The sequence below is a fragment of the Macaca nemestrina genome, chromosome 16, assembly GCF_043159975.1.
Source record: "Macaca nemestrina isolate mMacNem1 chromosome 16, mMacNem.hap1, whole genome shotgun sequence".
In the NCBI taxonomy this organism is placed as follows: domain Eukaryota; kingdom Metazoa; phylum Chordata; class Mammalia; order Primates; family Cercopithecidae; genus Macaca; species Macaca nemestrina.
Genome location: NC_092140.1, coordinates 5,998,006 through 6,013,855, shown reverse-complemented (window position 1 = coordinate 6,013,855; position 15,850 = coordinate 5,998,006). Strand labels below are relative to the sequence as shown.

Below are 15,850 nucleotides of genomic sequence, written 5' to 3'. Positions count from 1 at the left end.
GGATTCATCTTTTCATAAGTGACTTTTAATATTCAATATACATATTTAGAAACTTCCCAGGACCCATAGAATGTGTCTGAAACCTGCCATACTTGGCCAAACCTCCAGAAAGCAGGTCACTTGCATTTTCATGCATGTGGTCTTTTTTTTTTTTTTTTTTTTTTTTTTGCTATTTGCTATTTCATCTGGACTTTGGCATGAGCCCATTGCCTGAGAAGGCATACCTGCCCGACAACTTGTTGCCTAGTGGTCCACCACCACCAGTGTGCCGTTCCCTACGGGCAGGAGATACCGATTTTAAATGATTTAAGATTCAGATTGAACTTTTTAAAAACATTTGCTTCTCTCCAAACTCCGCAGCTATCTAGGGTCACTGTGATTCCTGAGGTTTAATTTATTACCCATGGGGTCGGGGGCGGTGGCTCATGCCTGTAATCCCAGCACTTTGGGAGGCTGAGGCGGGCAGATCACGAGGTCAAGAGATTGAGACCATCCTGGCCAACATGGTGAAACACCGTCTCTACTAAAAGTACAAAAAAGTTAGCCAGGCGTGGTGGTGTGCGCCTGTAATCCCAGCTACTCGGGAGGCTGACCCAGGAGAATCGCCTGAACCCTGGAGGAGGAGGTTGCAGTGAGCCAAGATCGCGCCACTACTCTTCAGTCTGGCGACAGAACAAGACTGCGTCTCAAAAAAAAAAAAGAGAGAGAGAGAGAGAGAGAGCCCTATATGGAAACCTACTTCAAACCGTCTGTGAGGCAGTACATTTGGACCAGGAAAAGGCCAACTTTTGGTAAGAAACCAATCACTGAGTTAGGCAGCGAGCCTCGTGGATCTTTTCTACCAGCTCAGCATCCAGCCAGCAGGCACCGTGGAGTGCTGGCGAAGCGCAGCAGGGAGTGGCCACCTCTTTGCAGAGGCGTTTCGCTGACGCAAAGGAAGCTCTAGCCACATTTCACCACACACTTGCTCCATTGCTTCTCTGGGTGCTGCCTTCAACTGGATGGACCAATCCCCATTTCACAGGAACTGGTGAAAGCACCCTGGGAATCAAGGCCTCTCTGACTCTTAAGCCCATGCTCATTCCTTACACCAAGATTGTCCAATCCCCGGCCTGTGGGCCGCTGGCAGCCCAGGCGAGCTTTGAATGTGGCCCAACACAAATTCATAAACTTTCTTAAAACATTTTTGCGATTTTCTTTTTTAGCTCATCAGCTATCATTAGTGTTAGTGTATTTTATGTGGGTCCAAGACAATTCTTCTTCCAGTGTGGCCCCCAGAAGCCAAAAGATTGGACACTCCTGCTTTACACCAAGCTGCCACAACAGCACACATTCTGGGTAAAGCAAGTTACATTATCTCTTATGTACCAAATAATTGGATACTTTATCAACTCCTGCTGTTCTCCTCCACCTCCTTCCCTCTAAAACAAAAACAAAAGAAACAACAAGGCAACCAGACATGGGCAAAGACTTGTGGCACAGTGAGCAGTATAAAGTAATAGTGAAGGTAAACCCAAGAGATTAAGAGCCAGGTATTCCTGAGTTTGAATTCTGGATGTGCCATACTTACCTATGAGAATGTTCACACATTGTTAACCTCTTTAAGTCTTAGTTACCCCTTTGTTAAAGAAAACTGATTTTGCCCATGCTGTTGAATTTTTGGGGGGAATGAATAACATACGGATGATAACATCATCGTGACAGAACTTGTTTATTGAATAAGTGGAATTGCCTGAGAACAAGAATTTTTTTTCTTTTTTTTTTTTAGACAGGCTCTTGCTCTATTGTCCAGGCTGGAGTACAGTTGCAAGAATACTGCTCATTGTAGCCTCAACCTCATGGTTTCAAGTGACTTCCTATGTAGCTGGGACCACAGGTATGCACCACCATGCCTGGCTAATTTTTTAAAAATTTCTTGTAGAGACAGAGTCTTACTATCTTGCCCAAGCTGATTTCAAACTCCTGAACTCAAGCGATCCTCCTGCCTTAGCCTCCCAAAGTGCTGAGATTACAGGCATGAGCCACTGCACCTGGGCAAGAGAAAGAATTTGTATACAGTGACTTCAGTCCTTTCGATAACGTCCCCAAAGAATTGGATGTGGACATGAATTACTATGTGCAAAGAAGTGCTGTGAAACCAATGGAGAAAGGTCATACAAAACTTGTCCTTCCCAGCACCGCCATAATGTTTAGTCCTGCTTTGCTCAAAAGGGTTCTTTGAGAGTTTATAATGCTTGATATGTTTGTGATCAGAAGAGATGAGACAGTATATATTCTTGACATTAGCAAGAGCAAAAAAGTACTTAGAAATTAGTTGACTTCATAACTCTAGGGTAAGTATATATACTTTATTCATTATTTTTTAAATTATTCTCACTGATAACATGAATAGGAATCAGAGAAATAATTTATAGTTGAAATTGGCAAGCTTTCCTTTTTAAAAGCAAGGTACTATTACTGTGAGCAAGGTGTTAGGCTAAAAAAAAATAGGTTTTTTTTTTTATGTGACGGAATTTTACTGGCAATAAGTACCATCTCACCATGCAAAGTCACTTCCAGGTGCCTCATCTTATGCCAAAGGATGTTGGATGGAATGTTCAAAATTATGTAGTCCAACCTGCAACCCATAGGAAAGATGCCCTCTAGGGTGGTGGCCGACAGCTCCCATCCCATTTGTACATCTTCTGTGGAAATGTGCTCTTGAGTTCCTCAGACAGCCCTTCCTTTTGTAGGAGAGCAATTCCTTTAATAGAACACTCTTCCTTATTTAGAGCAGAGATCTTTTTGCCAAAACACCTGCACCCAGAGCCTCACTCTCACCCCTAAAGCAACACAAAGCATTGGATAGTAAGACTTTCTTCCACAGGATGATTTTCATCAAGTTAAAGAGCATTGCTGTGTCTCCCTATGTCTTCTCTTCCTCAGGGTAATCCTGTTTCCATTCATGCAACACAACTTCCAACCTTTTCTTCAACCTGCTCCATCTTCTCTATCTTGGCTACCAGGTTTGCCTTGTCTGGTAGCTCTAGTTCGACATCAAGGGTATCTGCTACCCACTTCATCTCACTCCTCAATCAATAAAAACACTAACTATGGCTGAGTGGATAAATGCTGAGTGAAGTAGAGAACAACAGAGACAACCAAACATAACAGAATACAAAGCTGAAAATCTAGGGTGCAGGACAAAGTTCACACCTTCTACAGTGGAATCTGGAGACACATGGCTTTCCAATGCCTGAAAGATGACATAACACAAAACGTTTCCCAAGACCCATTTCTACCCACAGGTTTACAGGAGATGGAAGATCACTACAATGGTTCCTCACTTGCCCTCTCAAAAAGGCTGTGAACCAAAGTGCTCAAGGCCTTTGGTTACACACCTACCAGGATCCGGTCAATCTAAAATGTAGCACGTGTTAATCTCTAAATTAAAATAGAGAAAAAGATTCCAGCCTTAGGAATGAAACATTTTTACTCCAACTGAACTTGTGTTTTCCATTTTACTCTAGAGTTGTTCAATAATTTAGAGTCACCTTCTAGAGAAGCACAATAAATGTAGATGCAATAAATCAGAGGATTTTACCATACAATATGCAAAGTCTGTTTATAAAAGTCTTGTAAATGAGTCTTCTTTACACAAAATTTATATGAGATCTCAAGTGAGGACTATATTAATTTTACTGATGTTTCCCATGGGTTTTAATTAATTGCTACCATTTATTGGGCATCATCAAGCGCTAGGCCAGGTATTTTCATATGCTCAGGAGTCTCTTAATTTCTTCCCCCTGACCATTGGTATAGGAGAGGTATTCACATCCTTATTTTAAGTGACTTGAGCAATGTCATATGACTAATAAATGGTGAAACTGGAAGTTGAACCAGTCTATCCTCAATCATTCTTTAAACTATTTTACTATGCTTTCCTATTAGGGTTAAAACTAATTTCTATCTTTATAATTTTCTATTACACATACTAATATTTCTCAGGAAACCAAGAAACAGCTAGCCATATTTAATTCAGTTGGTTATAGAAATTTGCCATTATATCTCAGGGCAACACCTTCTGATGGAAAATAATTTATAGTAATACATACTATATAATTGTTGCTGATTCCATATTTAAAGCGAATAATTATTTTATATCATTTGAAAATGAGTTTTCTACTGCATTTAAACATATTCAAGTTCACTATGTGTTTATTTTCAGAAATTCAGAAAGTAAATCATTGTTCCTGTTTAAAACATAAACAAGAAAATAAAGGTTCTTAGATGTACAGCAGCATGTACAAGACACAACCTCTCCTCTTCCCCAAGGCAGAGAAAAAAGCAAAAAAAGAACCCATCACCTCTTCTTTTCCATCTGTTGCCATCATTAATTCGTCCTTAATATTCCTTCAATCACATACCCCCATCTGGATCTTAGATCAAAGGTTACACATATTCTAAAGTTTATTCCATCATACATCATTTATTTCTGTAAACTCACATCCATCTTCCCACTTATTCTGTTCTCTTTCTGTTTCAGTGCCAAACTTAGTGAAGAGAGGTTTGGACTAGTCTTTATTTCCTATCTCCAGTTCATTCCTTAATCCGTCACATTTTGACATCTCTTCCTACCATTCTGTTAAAACTACTCTTGTAAAGTGACCAACACTTACTTGTCAAATTCAGTGACCTATTTCTAGGCTTCATCCCACATGTCCTCTCTGCAATGTTGGACACTGATTCTGTATCTGGCTTAAAATCCTTACCTAGGCTTTCAGATCATCACAGTCTCATGATTCCATCCTTCTCCTTCTCCCTGCTCTCTTTTTCTCTCTCTCAATCCCACCCTTCCTATTCCTATGTCTTGTTCTCATTCTCACCGTCATTCCTTTTTCCTTCTTTGTCTCTTTCCCTGGTCCATTTTCTGCCAAACCCTTCCCTTAACTGTTGCTTTTCCTCAGGATTTATCTTTGGCGTTCTCTTCACATCGCGTGTTTTGGTTAAGTCATCTAATCTCTGCCCACAGCTTCCAGATCAAACCAACAAGTAGAGAGTGGACTTCGCACTCAAGCTCCCTGCCCAAGTGGCATACCATCTACTGGACAGCTCCTGCTATCATTATCTTCAAAAATGAACTCCCTTTTTTCACCAGTCTCAACTTGTTCTTCCTCCTTTATTTCCTATTAAATGGGGCTTAATACCTAGGTGATGGGTTGATGGATGCAGCAGACCACCATGGCACATGTCTACCAATGTAACAAACCTGTATGTTCTATACATGTATCCCAGAAGATACAATTGAGTTAAAATTAATATAATTTTTTAAATGTCACAAACATATCTCCAGTTTCACACTTTACAAAACTTACTTCATATTCTCCCTCTAAATAAAATTGATTACTACATACTGTAAATGTGAACTCAGAAAAGCTTCCTGAATGTGGCCTTTCTTCTCCACTTCCACGGCCACTGTAGTCATTTAGAATTTTCTGTCCAACATCATAGTCACTAGCCCCATGGAGCTATTTAAACTTGGACTAATTACAATTAAATAAAATTAAATTTTTAGCTCTTCATTTACCCCAGCCACATTTCAAGTGCTCAATAACCACATGTGGCCAGTGGCTACCACATTGGACAGGGCAGAAAATAAAGCACTTCCATCATCACACGAAGTTCTTCTGAAGAGTACTGATTTAGAAGACCATCCTATTACTCCTAAGAAAGGCAGCAACTTTTGAATTGATCTCTGTTTCATCCTATCCCAACCTATTGCTTCTCCTATCCCAACTTCATCCTATCCCAACCTATTGCTCTTTCACTACACATGCACAGAGGAAACCCCACATGAGGACTTGGTAAGAAGGTGGCCATCTGAAAGCCAGGAAGAGAGCCCTCCCTAGACACCAAATTTGTCTGCACTTTGGTCATGAACTTGAAGCCTCTGGATCTGTGAGAAAATATGTATCTATGGTTTAAGCCATGCAGTATGTGGTATTTTGTCACAACCCAACCAGACTAAGAGACTCTGCCATACTGAAATTTATGAATTCGTAGAAATTATCATTGATCTCCAAAGTTTACTTCCCTCCCACCTTTCTCTACTCAGCTCTAAACGTGAAATCAGAAACCTAAGTGTTCTTCTGATCTTCACACTATTCATTCATATTCAGGTTACCTAAGACTTTGACAATGATAAACCTGGCCATCCATCCTAGTTGCCCAGAATTTTCACATTTCTCTCTTCTTTTTTCTATATCATCTGACAAATGTTTTTGATGATAAATTAAAACTAAATAGAATGAGCAAATATGGCAAAATTCTTAATAATTGTTAATTTATGAGACAGTTATATGTAGGTTTATTATAATAATCTCTTAATTCTTTGGGATGTTTGTAAATATTTCTAATCAAAAGGAAAAAGAAAACACTTACAGTGATGAAATGAACCTAATATTTAAATTACCCATCTTGGCTGGGTGCAGTGGCTCAGGCCTGTAATCCCAGCACTTTGGAAAGCCGAGGTGGGAGCATCACCTGAGGTGGAGAGTTCAAGACCTGGCCAACATTTGGAAACTCCATCTCTATCAAAAATACAAAAATTAGCCATTTGTGGTGAGGCACATCTGCAATCCCAGCTACTCAGTGGGCTGAGGCATAAAAATCACTTGAACTGGGAGACGGAGGTTGCAGTGAGCTGAGATTGTGCCAATGCACTCCAGCCTGGGCAATAGAGAGAGACTCTGTCTCAAAATAAATAAATAAATAAATAAATAAATAAATAAATAAATAAACAAACAAACAAATAACTCGTCTGTTTGACCTTGGTATAGTTAACTTTATGTCCTCACATTCCCCATCTGTAAAATTTGTAATAATACTTACCTCATAAAGTTGATGTGAGGATTAAACAAATTAGAATAGTTTCTGACATCTAATAAATTCTGAAGCTTGTTCCCTGCTATTAAAGATTGTTCTAGGGCTTAAATTTCTGGGTGATTTAAGTCATTTTCTGTAGGAGCTAATACTTTGTCATGATCATCTATTTAACATCTTAGTTCAGTTTTCTATTCAAATAAACAAAGTCAGTGACAGCTCAATAAGAAAGAGATCAATCTTCTTTGATGAAGGCGAAGGTACAGAGAAGAAAAGAAAGAATTCTGAATTTCGAGTTTCCCATGGTACACAGGCTCTGGAAATGCAGCTAACAAATGGCAGGAGAGGACCCAGCCATGGAAAGAAGGCACATTGACAAGGTGGAAAGGAAAACTGAGAGGTGAAGAGGCTAAGTCATCTATTTCACAATGTTGATGGAACTCATTTTCCTTCTTGTGCAAAGTGAAGCGGCTGACATACAAAATCCCCATGTATTTCCAAAGAAATGATTATTGCATTCACCCATCACACATGTTCTACTGCTAAGATCAATAATGGTAATTAAACAGGTATTAAACATCTATCTTTTGCAGGATCTTTAACCATCTGAGATAGCTTCTATAAATTTTGTTTGTAAATGACTCAATGTAAAAAGAAAACCTCCAGTGGGGAAAATCAACTACCATATTTTAACACCTTAAAAGCCCAAGAATTTTTTTAAAAACTACCCAATAATTAAATATTTTCATGCATTCCAGTATAAGATGTCTGTAAGTCATTAACAATTTGTTGACAAGAAAGGACTCATGTTAACCATCTCTCATTTCCAGTATTAAAGAGTCAGAGTGGGCCGGGTGCAGTGGCTCACGCCTGTAATCCCAGCAGTTTAGAAGGCCGAGGCAGGTGGATCATTGGAGGTCAGGAGTTTGAGACCAGCCCGGCCAACATGGTGAACACCATCTCAACAAAAATACAAAAATTAGCTAGGCATGGTGGAAGGCTATAATCGCAGCTACTGTAATCCCACCTACTTGGGAGACTGAGGCAGGAGAATCGCTTGAACTCAGGAGGCGGAGGTTGCAGTGAGCTGAGATTATGCCACTGCACTCCAGCCTAGACGACAGAACAAAACTCCATCTCAAAAAAAAAAAGAAAAAAACATTCAGAGTAAATTAAAGCATTACATTGGCGAAATTCAACTATGCAGATTGTAATGATGCTTGCTTTCTTATTAGATAAAATTTAAATTTAACTTTATATAGTATCTCATGAATTAAACTTAAAAAAATAAAAAAGATGACTGATATTACAACCTTGGCTAAAATATAGAAAATCCACAGTCGCCTGACACAACCTTAAGTAGTCAAAACTCTGGCCCTCCACACACATCCACCTCCTTCTCTCCATGATCCCTTCTGGCACATTCCCTAACCCTGAAATCCAGTTAGTTCACTTCTCATGCACTTCCTCAGTCTCATCAATAGAAATTTGTTCCCTGCCCTTGGGCTATGTCTTATTGCCATTACCACTTTTTAAAAATACCTGAGTTCTACTTTCATCAGTTGAGCAAATGGGATTATTATGTACTACTGAGACATAGGAGCTGAAAGTCATTCCATATCAATTGTCACTGTGAACCAGAATGGTGGTTCCCAACCTTGGCTGCACATCAGAATCACCAGGGAAAATTTGACAGAGCCCAGACCCATGACACCAGCAGGACGATAAAATCAGAATCTCTTAGGATTGGGGATGCCCTGGCCTTAGTGCCCTCAAAGCTTTCCAGGATATTCCACTGTGACCCCAAAGACCACTAATCTAGAGTATATGTTCACTGAAAAAAATATATTTGCAATGTAAATCAATAGAAACAACAAAATATTTGCTGCTTAGTCATTGTGAGATCAACACAGGGATAAATATTTTAAAAGAAAATTGAGAAATAAAATTAAAACAACAGTTCACATCTTTCAAATCAAAATAGTCTTTTGTTTGAAACAGTTATCCATAAATTTGTTCTTGTACATTAAATCTGGTAAAAATACATGTTAATGAATTATGATTTACATGTGGAGGAGAGTGAGAATGAGAGCATTGCTTGATTTCCTTTGTTAATTCTTTAATTCACCGTGTATATGCAGACACTAACTTCATCTAAAAAAAGAGGTTAAAAACAATATATATCAGCAATTATTTAAACTTTGTGATCATACCTATGTAGCCACTAGTTTGACCCAGTTACAAGTTCAAACTAAAAATATGTATTCCACAGTCTGTGAGAAAACAAATATTTAATAATAAGATATAATTTGGAATATCTTTCTACAAAAATAAAATGCAAATCATAAATCAATAGTTGTACATGGAGATAAACCATAAACTAAAATGATTGTGATATTCTCAACCTTATAAATAGCTTTACTAATGGTTAAAGAAATAAAAATGTGTGTAACCATTAGGTATCAATAAAAAAAAATTTTAAGTAGTCATCTGCATGGTCAGACTGATCTTGTAGAGAAGCAATTCCATTATAAAAATTATTTGTAAATAAAGTGATAGAATATTAAAAGGTTCTATTTATAGATGTGTACTCCACACTTCTGAAGAGTGACATGATACTACAATAGCACTTAGTCAAGAGAAAAATATTTTTGGTTCAAAATTTAAGTGAAAAAATTTGTAAGATATTTGATTTCTTCTTAAAAAACTTTCTTGGCCAGGCGCTGTGGCTCACACCTGTAATCCCAGCACTTTGGGAGGCCAAGGCAGGCAGATCACGAGGTCAGGAGATCGAGAACATCCTGGTTGATACGATGAAACAGTGTCTCTGTGAAAAATACAAAAAATTATCCAAAGTGTGGTGGTGCGCAACTGTAGTCCCAGCTACTCGGGAAGCTGAAGCAGGAGAATCGCTTGCACCTGGGAGGTGGAGGTTACAGTGAGCCAAGATTGCGCCACTGCACTCCAGCCTGGGTGACAGAGTGAGAACTATTTCTTTATGAATCTTCAGTGTGCAGCACTAAAGCACTAAAATACATAAGAATTTAAGAAATACGTTTTTTTCTTTTCAAATTGTACGTTATGTAAACCAAACTCTATGTTCTCAAATTAGTTGGGTAATGTTGGTGGGTGATACAAATGAGAGAGCTCTGCTATACATGCCTAATACTTGCAAGGTATCCTTTCGGTCAGTGTGTGTTAAATAAAAATAAGCAATATAATCCGCTTTAATATAAGATTGTAAAATAAAAATGTGAGCATTCATACATTCTTGAGAGAACAAAAATTACAATTTATACTGAGAGAACTAAAGTATAGACGGTACAATGATTTATTTTGCAATCTAATCTCAAACCCACTTACATTGACCAATGGTTTGAGGGAATAGTAACTAAATAAAGCTATCAATAACTATAGAAATTTGTCTGTAAAATAAAAGTTTATGTTATATTTATTTGCAAAAATTATCAGGAACTAAAGAATGGCATGTATAAGAGAAAATCTGTATTTAAGTAAAAATCAAGCATGTTTATAATAAATATTTGTACTTTTGTAACTTAGAATATTTCATTTTTTAATATTGTCAAACTTAAAAATTTTGGTAGCTTTGTCAGTTTTTTATTACATATCGAAAACATTGTTTTAAATAATACTGTAAACTACAAGGGAAAATTACTACTGTAATATTTGCTACTCTATGTAATGCAGCAAAATGCTATAGTAGTAATGATATAGTCAATATCTTGTGTTCCTTATTTATCCATAAATAATTTCCCAGATAAATGCATATATTTACATTTATCAGAATATTTAGAAATATTACTGAGTGCACATTTTTTCAATGATACGTTGCAATATAGAAGTACATCCAATCTATGCTTGAGCAGCAATTACTATAAATTTGAGACACTATAATTCTATTAGATCTATTCTAAGGGGTTTCTTCAGAATAATTGGTCAAAAAGCCTTTTAAATAATTTAAATCAAAATGAAATTTAATTTATTTTTATTTTATATGAAATGTAGCAATTCTGAATGAGGGGAGAATATATAACTGGAAAGTAATAATTCATCCTAACTCTAAAATTTAGAAATCACTGCATTACTCATTTAATTGTAAATGAGGATAATAAAGTTAATATAGTTTTTCTAAAATATGAATCCCAATAATTTGTGGTGCCCACATGATTTTATGTATTCTTTTCTCTACAATCTTAATAAATATATTTATAAGTTATACATTAAAATTAATTTTTAATGACAATATTACCAATTACATAAATATAATACATTTACTTTTAATGTAGCCTATGACTTTGCAGATGCCTTCAGAAAGGAAAAATTTTGCATAGAACTTCCATCTTGAAGAAGGCTCCTAATGATAGTCATTTCATAGGCATAAGTCCATCTGAAATAAGTAAAAGTATTCAGAAAGAAACTCAGGCACGTCTTTCGAGGACAAAAACATTTTAAGTCATGTATTACAGTTTATATGTGAATGTGTTTGTAGCTGTTTCCGAATCAAAGAGAAATTACATGTTAAACAAGAAACTATGCTTCTACTACCTTTCTACATATAATCAATTGATTTGTGAGTCTTAAACCAAGAACACCACACTTTAAATCTACACCTGTAATTTTGACAACAGCTATTATGGAATAAATATTTCAAGTTTACAAGAAACCACAACAAAAAAACACCGCACAACCAATAAATGTCTGCAAGACGTAACATGTAATTAATTCTCCGGTGTGGTGACAAGAAGTCAAGTGTCTGCATTTACTTATCAATGTGAAGAATAAGTTTTTAAAGAAATTAAGGTTTTTATAATGTGCTTTTTTGTGCATACAGTTAATTTCTACTTTACACAAAAACATAATCCAGAAGTAGGCAATAGCGTTATAAATGAGTTAACTTACACTATACTTTATCGCTATGATGATGTCAATGATGTAAATATACAGTTGAGATGTAATTTAGGTTAAGGGGAAAGAAAACTTTTCAATACATTTACTTGAACATTTAAACTAAGATGTATTTGGCATGCTTATTTGAAAATATGCTGCAGTCCATTGTCAATACAGACTATCTTTTAAATACTGAGTTGAGTTGTACAAATGAAAATTATCAGAAATTAGGGTTTATGTGCAGGAAAGGAGGGAAATATGATTATTACAGGGTACCACTCTGGAACGCAACTATACTGAAACCTCTACAATATTTTTATTAGTAGTAGAATTAGCAGACATAGAGTTTCCCTTTTTTTTACAATTTCAGTGCAACATATCTTGTCAAAATAAATAACTATGCAATAATTGCAGTAGTTATTCATTATTAATTTCTACCATTAAAGTTTTATTCCCAGGCATAAGTTAAACTGATATGGTTAAAAAGCTAGATAGAAAAGTTTAAGATACACTTGTCTAGTGAAGTACCACTCTAAATTAATGTTGTAAATTCAGACTTACTATTTTCAGAGAGCTGCGTTTCTGGTCTTAAAGAATGATAATAAGGCAAGGTCAGTTTGAGTTTAATTGTCAAAAGCACAACTAATCCACCCAAAGTAAAATATGGCCCTTCAACTGTATTCATTTAAAATAAGCATCCCTTAGTCCAGTTCTTTTATCAAAAAGTCACAGAATTATTTGATCTATACCACCCTTGACTTCATTTTCCCAGCAGAACGCAAGTGAGACAGAGGGACAGTTGTTCTGTTTGTATATAGGATTGGGAAAGTAGGAGAGAGAAAGAAAGAGAGAGAATGTGGTGTATTGTTTCCTTTGAAAAGCAGTACCAGTTTATTGTGCTGTGTAAGAAATTGCCCTTGGAACAAAACACTACGGCTTATAGAGATTCTGTCATTACATCTTCCCTACTAAAGGTCACTGCAGTATCCTCATCTTCAATACAGCTCTTGGTTAAATATCGTTTCAGCACCACGGACAGAGACACTCCTATTAAAACCTGCACCTATGGTTACATTTCCATAGACCAATTCTTAAGAAACTTGCGCAGGCTTCCCATTTGCCCATCAGCAAGGCTTATATTCTTTATTACATTGAACAGGGAGAGCTTAAATATAATACAGACTATTAAATATTTCAGTAAATTTTAACTATAGCATCAACGTTTTGCCATTTAATACTTCTGGAAAGCATACTGAAAATCAAGCTAATTACATAGGGTGTCTGATAAATAGCCTATTGCTAATCAATCACTAGACACCTAATTGCAACTTTTCATTCATAGTGAGTCCCAGATCAATAATTATACAAATGTCCAAGAGGAAACAGGAAACTTTAAAAAAGTAAATATCCTCAGGTAGGCCCCCAGACTTTCTGACCAGAACTACCCCTGTAAAAACAGGGTTTTTTTTTTTAACTACTGAAACAACTACAACCACTTTCTCTTGTTCAACCAACTTAATGATGTCACTATGAGAGCGTTCCTGTGCGCAGATCTATATTGCAAACCACACATGCCTGTCTCTAACTCTTCTGACTTTACCTGTGAGCATCAGTGTGCAGTCTCATTGCTATCTTCCTGACAAGACTTTTTCAACTTCCATTTTTTAAAAGATGTAACAGAGTTTGAGCCAACTGCATGGATGTAAGAAACAGTTAAAGTGCCAGCTTTATTATCTCAGATAACCGGGGACTTCCCTGATCTTCCAAGGACTCCCAGAAGAAGGCATTAGTCAGTCCACCAGCAATCCACCAGGTATTCTCAACTCAAACAGCAAGCCAAGCTCTCAATATCAGCAGAAAACACAAAGTAACAAAACCAGAGCTCAAAAAAATAATAATAATAAACTCGAGAAAACACCCCAAACGAGCAAACAGAGATAGGAAAGTGCAGGAAAGGGGGAAACCCCCGAGGGTTCCTACCTTACAGTCTTCAGGACAGGATTTCACCGAGTACTCCTCCGACTGTAAATATTTGTGGAGCACGCTTTCAAACTCTTCGTATTTCTCCTGAGCATGGTGGTCATAGTCCTGGTAAGCCTCGACGCACTGCCTGCAGGTGGTCATCTCGCCGCCTTCCTTGAGCACCACATCCAGACTGCAGTTCAAAGTGTTGGGACTGGACAACCCCGAGAACAACTCCCAAAGTGTGTAGGAATTACAAAACGAAAGGTAAAAATCCGACAAGTTCCAGAGCGGAGTGGGATGCTTGCTCCTCACCTCCTGCCCGTCCCCCCCGGCCGCCCCCCGACTCCAGTTCCTGGCGCACACCGCGTCCGCATTCTCCACCGTGAAGCACTGGCCCGAGGACGCGCCCTGGGGGTAACAAGTCTCCAGGCGCCACACGGGCTTGGCAGAGTTTCCTAGAAAAAGAGCCTTGCCCCGGTCGTCTTTGCCTCGATTGCCCTTGCCGCCGCCACCGCCGCCGTCTCCCGGGGAGGGGGGCAGGGTGGGGGACGAGGAGGCGGAGAGGAGTCTGTGTGCCTGGGCGGCAGGCGAGGACTCCCCCATGCTCGCCAGGAGCGCGGGCCAGGAGGGCTCCTGCTGCCGCCGCTGCTGCTGCTGCTGCTGCCGCTGCCTCTGCTGCTGCTGCTGCTGCTGCTGCTGCCGCTGCTGCTGCTGGTGCTCCTTGTCCCGGGCCCGGGTCAGCTTGGCCTCGGCGCAGAACCACAAGTGATCAGAGAGCAGGACTGTGAAAAACAAGAGAGATGCCAGAGACAGTCGCCATTTCTGAGCCCTCTCGGAATCGATGAACGGTTTCTCGTTCTCTCGGGGTGCTGCCAACCAGATTTTTAAGCCGTCGTCATACTGCCGACACATCCAAGCACCCCTGGTCATATTTTGGGAACGCACAGCCCTGGCCGACTCCACCGTGAGGGCGCCTGTGCCGGTGTCACCACAATATGCATTGACTTAAAGGGTTTAATTTCCTTATCCCCTCCTCCCGTTTCTTCTCTCTCCTCTCTCTCTCTTTCTCTCTCTCCCCCTCTCCCTCTCTCCTCTCTCTCTCTCTCCCTCTCTCTCTCCCTCTCTTTTATCTCTCTGTCTCTTTTGCCTACATAAATATTACCAGGTTTGAAGGAAGGTCTGACTTGCTTCCGACCTAATCATCAGCCGACCCCATCCTCTGTAGAGTGGGAAACAATAATGGAGAGAGAGAGAGAGAGAGAGAGAGAGAGAGAGAGAGAGACGGAGGAGGCTGTGCTGGTGGCCGGTGGCGAGGCTGGGTGCAGGGGGCGATGGTAGAGGTGACGGGGTGGCTAGCGCGGCTCCGGTCACCCAGGCATTGTCAGCGCGCGGGTCCCCATGGCCCCGCGGAGCCCAGCCCGCTCTCCCCTGCCAGGGGCATGCCGCGCCTCCGCTGCCCACTGACGGCGCCCGGAGCGCCTCCCTTCCTCCTCCTCCTCCTCCTCCTCTTCTCCTCCTCCTCTTCCTCCTCCTTCCTTTCCTTCTCCTTCTTCTTCTCCTCCGCCTCCCGCTCCTGCTCCGCGCTGGCTCTCCCAGAGTCCGGAGCCTGGGCTGCCTCCGGCGGGGCGCTCCCTCCCCCCCACCCCCCACCCCGCGCTCTAAGTGCTGCCGCCGCCGCCGCTGCCGCAGGGCCGCCCGCGGGCGCCGCCGCCGGGGCTCCGACTGCTGACGCCGCCTCCCGCGGAGCTCCGGGCCGAATCGCCTGGGCTGGGCCTCCCGAGAGCCACAGTCATCTTCAGTCCCCGGGCTAAGTTGCCGCCATCTTCGTCCTGGAGAAACACTTTTTTGGGGGGAGCGCTGCCTTTTGCGTCATCTCCTCCCGCGCCGAGCTCGCTCCATCCTGGCGCAGTGGCGCCGGCTCGGCCCGGGAGGAGGGCGAAGGCGCGCGGGGGCGGGCGGCGGCGGGGCCGCGGCGCCCAGGGTTCCCCGCCCGGCTCCCCGGGCTCAGGCGCCTGCTCTTTCCTTTCCGTCCCCCCGTCCACGATATTTTGTTTTAATCACTGGAGAGAAAAATAAAAGTCAGACTGCGGGCGGCGTGGCCGGGGAGGCTCCTCGC

General features: G+C 40.3%; 1 protein-coding gene across 3 annotated transcripts in view; it reads right to left on the bottom strand.

Moving 5' to 3' along the window:
• Nucleotides 1–15,343, bottom strand: part of NALF1 (NALCN channel auxiliary factor 1) — a 708,506-nt gene extending 693,163 nt beyond the window's left edge. Inside the window, exon 1 of one of the 3 annotated variants that reach the window (XM_071081060.1) lies at nucleotides 13,750–15,343. In XM_071081060.1, coding sequence (XP_070937161.1) covers nucleotides 13,750–14,664 — 915 coding nt within the window. In that variant the 5' untranslated portion in view covers nucleotides 14,665–15,343. The remainder of the gene's footprint in view (nucleotides 1–13,749) is intronic. The other 2 variants (XM_011747616.3, XM_011747615.3) reach the window with 2 other exon arrangements.
• Between the last annotated feature and the right edge of the window lie 507 nt (nucleotides 15,344–15,850).